At 33.2% G+C, this 10758-nt stretch overlaps 1 protein-coding gene and 1 long non-coding RNA gene across 2 annotated transcripts in view; one reads left to right on the top strand and one right to left on the bottom strand.

The window, feature by feature from the left end:
- LOC133664783 (uncharacterized) overlaps positions 1–10758 on the bottom strand; it is a 71681-nt gene that overhangs the window by 17494 nt on the left and 43429 nt on the right. The gene's annotated exons all lie outside the window — the stretch shown is intronic.
- The window catches only part of paxip1 (PAX interacting (with transcription-activation domain) protein 1), an 82523-nt gene that overhangs the window by 8330 nt on the left and 63435 nt on the right, over positions 1–10758 (top strand). Inside the window, exons 2-4 of the mRNA XM_062069684.1 lie at positions 3967–4101; positions 4211–4254; positions 6838–6901. Of these exons, the coding sequence (XP_061925668.1) occupies positions 3967–4101; positions 4211–4254; positions 6838–6901 (243 nt within the window). The remainder of the gene's footprint in view (positions 1–3966; positions 4102–4210; positions 4255–6837; positions 6902–10758) is intronic.

Consider the following 10758-nt stretch of genomic DNA (forward strand, 5'->3'; position numbering starts at 1 on the left):
TATTTACTGTTTTTATGATTGTCAAGGAAAACTATCATTAGTTTGTTTTACTGTTTTTATGATTGTCAAAGAAAACTATCATTATTAGTTGGTTTTTTTACTGTTTTTATGATTGTCGAGGAAAACTATCGTTATTAGTAGTTTTTTGTTACTGTTTTTATGATTGTCAAGGAACACTATCATTAGTTTGTTTTACTGTTTTTATGATTGTCAAAGAGGACTATCATTTTTAGTTGTTTGTTTTACTGTTTTTATGATTGTCAAGGAAAACTATCATTAGTTTGTTTTACTGTTTTTATGATTGTCAAGGAAAACTATCATTAGTTTGTTTTACTGTTTTTATGATTGTCAAAGAAAACTATCATTATTATTTGTTGTTTTTTACTGTTTTTATGATTGTGAAGGAAAACTATCATTATTAGTAGTTTTCTTTACTGTTTTTATGATTGTCAAGGAAAATTATCATTAGTTTGTTTTACTGTTTTTATGATTGTCAAGGAAAACTATCATTAGTTTGTTTTACTGTTTTTATGATTGTCAAAGAGGACTATCATTATTAGTTGTTTGTTTTACTGTTTTTATGATTGTCAAGGAAAACTATCATTAGTTTGTTTTACTGTTTTTATGATTGTCAAGGAAAACTATCATTATTAGTAGTTTTTTTTTTACTGTTTTTATGATTGTCAAGGAAAATTATCTTTATTAGTTGTTTTTTTTACTGTTTTTATGATTGTCGAGGAAAACTATCATTAGTTTGTTTTACTGTTTTTATGATTGTCAAGGAAAACTATCATTAGTTTGTTTTACTGTTTTTATGATTGTCAAAGAGGACTATCATTATTAGTTGTTTGTTTTACTGTTTTTATGATTGTCAAAGAGGACTTTCATTATTAGTTGTTTGTTTTACTGTTTTTATGATTGTCAAGGAAAACTATCATTAGTTTGTTTTACTGTTTTTATGATTGTCAAGGAAAACTATCATTATTAGTTGTTTTTTTTTTACTGTTTTTATGATTGTGAAGGAAAACTCATTATTAGTAGTTGTATTTACTGTTTTTATGATTGTCAAGGAAAACTATCATTATTAGTAGTTTTTTTTTTTACTGTTTTTATGATTGTCAAGGAAAATTATCTTTATTAGTTTTTTTTACTGTTTTTATGATTGTCAAGGAAAACTATCATTATTAGTAGTTTTTTTTACTGTTTTTATGATTGTCAAGGAAAATTATCTTTATTAGTTGTTTTTTTTACTGTTTTTATGATTGTTAAAGAAAACTATCATTAGTTTGTTTTACTGTTTTTATGATTGTCAAAGAGGACTATCATTATTAGTTGTTTGTTTTACTGTTTTTATGATTGTCAAGGAAAACTATCATTAGTTTGTTTTACTGTTTTTATGATTGTCAAGGAAAACTATCATTATTAGTTGTTTTTTTTACTGTTTTTATGATTGTGAAGGAAAACTATCATTATTAGTAGTTTTATTTACTGTTTTTATGATTGTCAAGGAAAACTATCATTAGTTTGTTTTACTGTTTTTATGATTGTCAAAGAAAACTATCATCATTAGTTGTTTTTTTTACTGTTTTTATGATTGTCGAGGAAAACTATCGTTATTAGTAGTTTTTTGTTACTGTTTTTATGATTGTCAAGGAAAACTATCATTAGTTTGTTTTACTGTTTTTATGATTGTCAAAGAGGACTATAATTTTTAGTTGTTTTACTGTTTTTATGATTGTCAAGGAAAACTATCATTAGTTTGTTTTACTGTTTTTATGATTGTCAAGGAAAACTATCATTAGTTTGTTTTACTGTTTTTATGATTGTCAAAGAAAACTATCATTATTAGTTGTTGTTTTTTACTGTTTTTATGATTGTGAAGGAAAACTATCATTATTAGTAGTTTTCTTTACTGTTTTTATGATTGTCAAGGAAAATTATCATTAGTTTGTTTTACTGTTTTTATGATTGTCAAAGAGGACTATCATTATTAGTTGTTTGTTTTACTGTTTTTATGATTGTCAAGGAAAACTATCATTAGTTTGTTTTACTGTTTTTATGATTGTCAAGGAAAACTATCATTATTAGTAGTTTTTTTACTGTTTTTATGATTGTCAAGGAAAATTATCTTTATTAGTTGTTTTTTTTACTGTTTTTATGATTGTTAAAGAAAACTATCATTAGTTTGTTTTACTGTTTTTATGATTGTCAAAGAGGACTATCATTATTAGTTGTTTGTTTTACTGTTTTTATGATTGTCAAAGAGGACTATCATTATTAGTTGTTTGTTTTACTGTTTTTATGATTGTCAAGGAAAACTATCATTAGTTTGTTTTACTGTTTTTATGATTGTCAAGGAAAACTATCATTATTAGTTGTTGTTTTTTTACTGTTTTTATGATTGTGAAGGAAAACTCATTATTAGTAGTTTTATTTACTGTTTTTATGATTGTCAAGGAAAACTATCATTAGTTTGTTTTACTGTTTTTATGATTGTCAAAGAAAACTATCATTATAAGTTGTTTTTTTTTACTGTTTTTATGATTGTCGAGGAAAACTATCATTAGTTTGTTTTACTGTTTTTATGATTGTCAAAGAGGACTATCATTAGTTGTTTGTTTTACTGTTTTTATGATTGTCAAGGAAAACTATCATTAGTTTGGTTTACTGTTTTTATGATTGTCAAAAAAAAATATCATTATTAGTTGTTTGTTTTACTGTTTTTATGATTGTCAAGGAAAACTATCATTAGTTTGTTTTACTGTTTTTATGATTGTCAAGGAAAACTATCATTATTAGTAGTTTTTTTACTGTTTTTATGATTGTCAAGGAAAATTATCTTTATTAGTTGTTTTTTTTACTGTTTTTATGATTGTTAAAGAAAACTATCATTAGTTTGTTTTACTGTTTTTATGATTGTCAAAGAGGACTATCATTATTAGTTGTTTGTTTTACTGTTTTTATGATTGTCAAGGAAAACTATCATTAGTTTTTTTTACTGTTTTTATGATTGTGAAGGAAAACTATCATTATTAGTAGTTTTATTTACTGTTTTTATGATTGTCAAGGAAAACTATCATTAGTTTGTTTTACTGTTTTTATGATTGTCAAAGAAAACTATCATTATTAGTTGTTTTTTTTTTTACTGTTTTTATGATTGTCGAGGAAAACTATCATTAGTTTGTTTTACTGTTTTTATGATTGTCAAGGAAAACTATCATTAGTTTGTTTTACTGTTTTTATGATTGTCAAAGAGGACTATCATTAGTTGTTTGTTTTACTGTTTTTATGATTGTCAAGGAAAACTATCATTATTAGTTGTTTGTTTTACTGTTTTTGTGATTGTCAAGGAAAACTATCATTAGTTTGTTTTACTGTTTTTATGATTGTCAAAGAAAACTATCATTATTAGTTGTTGTTTTTTACTGTTTTTATGATTGTCAAGGAAAACTATCATTAGTTTGTTTTACTGTTTTTATTATTGTCAAGGAAAACTATCAATAGTTTTTTATTATTGTCAAGGAAAACTATCAATACAGTTTTATATTATCGTCAAGGAAAACTATCAATACAGTTTTTTATTATCGTCAAGGATAAAATCAATATTACAGTGCCTTTTGCAGCTATTACAGCTTCAACTCTTCTGGGAGGGCTGTCCACAAGGTTGCCGAGTGTGTTTATAGCAATTTTCCACCATTCTTCCAAAAAGGGCATTGGTGGAGAAGGCCTGGTTCTCAGTCTCCGTTCTAATTCATCCCAAAGGTGTTCAGGTCAGGACTCTGTGCAGGCCAGTCAAGTTCATCCACACCAGACTCTTGTCATGCTTGTGGCCAGGCCAAGTGATTAGGACACCTGATTCTGATCATTTGGATGGGTGGCCAAATACTTTTGGCAGTGTAGAAAGAGTAAAGAGGTAGGCCATTTTCTCAGGTGTTAAGAAGGTAACAAATACAAGGGTGTGTACAGGTGGTGCAGCTGTTGAAAGAGGGCAAGGGTAAAGAGGTGTCCTACAATGCTCTGGCTACTCACATCATCGCCGAGGACGGAGACAACCCGGAAGTGGGAGAATCTCGGGAGGTTTTCGACCTTCCCGTGGTCAAGGTGAGCCATCCAGGACTTACCAAACTAGCATATTTACCCAAATGACCTTGCTTGGGATTTACAAGATTTGTGTGTCAAAAACTGACCTCAGTATGTTGATGTTTTACAGCCATCCTGGGTGATACTGTCAGTGCGATGTGGAGACCTGTTGCCGTATCCTTCCTGACACACTGATACCTGTAATAATACATGTGATCATAGACCATTGACTGATATGTGTAATAATACATGTGATCATAGGCCATTGACTGATATGTGTAATAATACATGTGATCATAGGCCATTGACTGATATGTGTAATAATACATGTGATCATAGGCCATTGACTGATATGTGTAATAATACATGTGATCATAGGCCATTGACTGATATGTGTAATAATACATGTGATCATAGACCATTGACTGATATGTGTAATAATACATGTGATCATAGGCCATTGACTGATACGTGTAATAATACATGTGATCATAGGCCATTGACTGATATGTGTAATAATACATGTGATCATAGACCATTGACTGATATGTGTAATAATACATGTGATCATAGGCCATTGACTGATATGTGTAATAATAGATGTGATCATAGGCCATTGACTGATATGTGTAATGATACATGTGATCATAGGCCATTGACTGATATGTGTAATGATACATGTGATCATAGGCCAATGAGTGATATGTGTAATAATACATGTGATCATAGGCCATTGACTGATATCTGTAATAATACATGTGATCATAGGCCATTGACTGATATGTGTAATAATACATGTGATCATAGGCCATTGACTGATATGTGTAATAATACATGTGATCAGAGGCCATTGACTGATATGTGTAATAATACATGTGATCATAGGCCATTGACTGATATGTGTAATAATACATGTGATCATAGGCCATTGACTGATATGTGTAATAATACATGTGATCATAGGCCATTGACTGATATGTGAAATAATACATGTGATCATAGGCCATTGACTGATATGTGTAATAATACATGTGATCATAGACCATTGACTGATATGTGTAATAATACATGTGATCATAGGCCATTGACTGATATGTGTAATAATACATGTGATCATAGGCCATTGACTGATATGTGTAATAATACATGTGATCATAGGCCATTGACTGATATGTGTAATAATACATGTGATCATAGGCCATTGACTGATACGTGTAATAATACATGTGATCATAGGCCATTGACTGATATGTGTAATAATACATGTGATCAGAGGCCATTGACTGATATGTGTAATGATACATGTGATCATAGACCATTGACTGATATGTGTAATAATACATGTGATCATAGGCCATTGACTGATATCTGTAATAATACATGTGATCATAGGCCATTGACTGATATGTGTAATAATACATGTGATCATAGGCCATTGACTGATATGTGTAATAATACATGTGATCATAGGCCATTGACTGATATGTGTAATGATACATGTGATCATAGGCCAATGAGTGATATGTGTAATAATACATGTGATCATAGGCCATTGACTGATATCTGTAATAATACATGTGATCATAGGCCATTGACTAATATGTGTAATACATGTGATCATAGGCCATTGACTGATATGTGTAATAATACATGTGATCATAGGCCATTGACTGATATGTGTAATAATACATGTGATCATAGGCCATTGACTGATATGTGTAATAATACATGTGATCATAGGCCATTGACTGATATGTGTAATAATACATGTGATCATAGGCCATTGACTGATATGTGTAATGATACATGTGATCATAGGCCATTGACTGATATGTGTAATGATACATGTGATCATAGGCCAATGAGTGATATGTGTATTAATACATGTGATCATAGGCCATTGACTGATATGTGTAATAATACATGTGATCATAGGCCATTGACTAATATGTGTAATAATACATGTGATCATAGGCCATTGACTGATATGTGTAATAATACATGTGATCATAGGCCATTGACTGATATGTGTAATAATACATGTGATCATAGGCCATTGACTGATATGTGTAATAATACATGTGATCATAGGCCATTGACTGATATGTGTAATAATACATGTGATCATAGACCATTGACTGATATGTGTAATAATACATGTGATCATAGGCCATTGACTGATATGTGTAATAATACATGTGATCATAGGCCATTGACTGATATCTGTAATAATACATGTGATCATAGGCCATTGACTGATATGTGTAATAATACATGTGATCATAGGCCATTGACTGATATGTGTAATAATACATGTGATCATAGGCCATTGACTGATATCTGTAATAATACATGTGATCATAGGCCATTGACTGATATGTGTAATAATACATGTGATCATAGGCCATTGACTGATGTGTAATAATACATGTGATCATACACCATTGACTGATATGTGTAATAATACATGTGATCATAGGCCATTGACTGATATGTGTAATAATACATGTGATCATAGGCCATTGACTGATATGTGTAATAATACATGTGATCATAGACCATTGACTGATATGTGTAATAATACATGTGATCATAGGCCATTGACTGATATGTGTAATAATACATGTGATCATAGGCCATTGACTAATATGTGTAATAATACATGTGATCATAGGCCATTGACTGATATGTGTAATAATACATGTGGTGTTCGACTTAGTATAAATGTGATTATTTCCATAACCACTAACCCCCCAGAGTCACTGGCTTCTCTCCTGAATCTGGACAGATCTTCTTCGGTGTAACCGCCTGTCTTCCTCGGGTGAGTAAACAAACGTGTGCCACTCCTCAAACGTTAGTGCACTCACTCTCCAATGCTGCCTTTATTTCAACGTCCCACTTTTTGTGTGTCCACAAACGCCTCAAAACTCCCACATTTGGTAGGTAAAACTACAACTAAGAGCCGGCGTGTGATGAGCACTGTACTACAGTATAAACTCTTTGTAGGGCGCAACTTAGCACATTTATCTTCCTGAAAGAAAGCCAGCATAGCATAACTAGTACACCTAATGTCTTGGAGGTGCAACTGCATTGCAGGTGAGACAGTACAGTTATCACAATCAGCTCATTTTATTATACAACAATTAACATTTAGTAACACACTAGTACCAACAATTAACATTTAGTAACACACACAAGTACCAACAATTAACATTTAGTAACACACACTAGTACCAACAATTAACATTTAGTAACACACACAAGTACCAACAATTAACATTTAGTAACACACACTAGTACCAACAATTAACATTTAATAACACACACAAGTACCAACAATTAACATTTAGTAACACACACAAGTACCAACAATTAACATTTAGTAACACACACAAGTACCAACAATTAACATTTAGTAACACACACAAGTACCAACAATTAACATTTAGTAACACACACAAGAGTACCAATAATTAACATTTAGTAACACACACAAGTACCAACAATTAACATTTAGTAACACACACAAGTACCAACAATTAACATTTAGTAACACACACAAGTACCAACAATTAACATTTAGTAACACACACAAGTACCAACAATTAACATTTAGTAACACACACAAAAGTACCAACAATTAACATTTAGTAACACACACAAGTACCAACAATTAACATTTAGTAACACACACAAGTACCAACAATGTGTGTGTGTCTGTATATTAATGTGTGTGTGTGTACTAATGTGTGTGTGTTTGTATATCAATCTGTGTGTGTACTAATGTGTGTGTGTGTACTAACGTGTGTGTGTCTGTATATCAATCTGTGTGTGTGTACTAATGTGTGTGTGTCTGTATAAATGTGTGTGTGTGTGTGTGTGTGTGTGTGTGTGTGTAAGCCGATTTACTTGTGTGTATTTGAAGTTGTCTGCGTATCATGATTTTTCTGTGTAAAAAAAGTATTTGTGTGTCTGTATTTCGATTGGCATGTGTACAAAACAAACAAGTGTGTATTTAGATGTGTTTGTATAAATGTGTGTGTGTATTTAGATGTGTGTATATAAATGTGTGTGTGCATGTATTTAGATGTGTGTATATAAATGTGTGTGTGTGTATTTAGATGTGTGTATATAAATGTGTGTTTGTATGTATTTAGATGTGTGTATATAAATGTGTGTGTGTATTTAGATGTGTGTATATAAATGTGTGTGCGTGTATTTAGATGTGTGTATATAAATGTGTGTGTGTATTTAGATGTGTGTATATAAATGTGTGTGTGTATTTAGCTGTGTGTATATAAATGTGTGTGTGTGTATGTATTTAGATGTGTGTGTGTGTGTGTGATGGTGTTTTCCCATTGGTGATTGAAGATCAATCAGGGCCATCATCACACATTTATTTTTATACTCACACATCATAATACGGACAGACAACTTAAAACACACACATCTGACTACACACACACATACACACATCTGACTACACACACACCTACACACATCTGACTACACACACACACACACATCTGACTACACACACACACACATCTGACTACACACACACACACACATCTGACTACACACACATACACATCTGACTACACACACACATACACACATCTGACTACACACACATCTGACTACACACACACATAAACACATCTGACTACACACACACATACACACATCTGACTACACACACACATACACACATCTGACTACACACACACACACATACACACATCTGACTACACACACACATACACACATCTGACTACACACACACATACACACATCTGACTACACACACACATACACACATCTGACTACACACACACACATACACACATCTGACTACACACACATACACACATCTGACTACACACACATACACACATCTGACTACACGCACACACATACACACATCTGACTACACACACACACATCTGTCTACGCACACACACATACACACATCTGACTACACACACACACATACACACATCTGACTACACACACACACATCTGACTACACACACACCTACACACATCTGACTACACACACACACACACATCTGACTACACACACACACACATCTGACTACACACACACACACATCTGACTACACACACACACATACACATCTGACTACACACACACATACACACATCTGACTACACACACATCTGACTACACACACACACATAAACACATCTGACTACACACACACACATACACACATCTGACTACACACACATACACACATCTGACTACACACACACACACATACACACATCTGACTACACACACACATCTGACTACACACACACATACACACATCTGACTACACACACACATACACACATCTGACTACACACACACACATACACACATCTGACTACACACACATACACACATCTGACTACACACACATACACACATCTGACTACACGCACACACATACACACATCTGACTACACACACACACACATCTGTCTACGCACACACACATACACACATCTGACTACACACACACATACACACATCTGACTACACACACATACACACATCTGAATACACACACACACATACACACATCTGAATACACACACACACATACACACATCTGACTACACACACACATACACACATCCGACTACACACACACATACACACATCCGACTACACACACACACACATACACACCTGACTACACACACACATCTGACTACACACACACATCTGACTACACACACACATACACACATCTGACTACACACACACATACACACATCTGACTACACACACACATACACACATCTGACTACACACACACACATACACACATCTGACTACACACACACTTACACACATCTGACTACACACACACATACACACATCTGACTACACACACACACATACACACATCTGACTACACACACACACACATCTGACTACACACACACACACATCTGACTACACACACACACATCTGACTACACACACATACACACATCTGACTACACACACACACACATACACACATCTGACTACACACACACACATACACACATCTGACTACACACACACACATACACACATCTGACTACATACACACATCTGACTACAAACACACATACACACATCTGACTACACACACACACATACACACATCTGACTACATACACACTTCTGACTACACACACACACACACATACACACATCTGACTACACACACATACACACATCTGACTACACATATACACACATCTGACTACACACACACACACAAACACACATCTGACTACACACACACACATCTGACTACACCCACACACACACATCTGACTACACACACACACACACATCTGACTACACACACACACATACACACATCTGACTACACACATACACACATCTGACTACACACACACACATACAAACATCTGACTACACACACACATACACACATCTGACTACACACATCTGACTACACACATACACATACACACATCTGACTACACACACACATCTGACTACACTTACACACATCTGACTACACACCAATGTAATTACACACGCACAGATTAAAGCAACGTAGCGTAGTAAGCCTAAGTAGTCATTAAAAACCAAGTATATTTAAGGCAGTTTGAACAGTAACACTGTGTGTGAGTGTGTTG

Source organism: Entelurus aequoreus, linkage group LG14 (genome assembly GCF_033978785.1).
Source record: "Entelurus aequoreus isolate RoL-2023_Sb linkage group LG14, RoL_Eaeq_v1.1, whole genome shotgun sequence".
In the NCBI taxonomy this organism is placed as follows: domain Eukaryota; kingdom Metazoa; phylum Chordata; class Actinopteri; order Syngnathiformes; family Syngnathidae; genus Entelurus; species Entelurus aequoreus.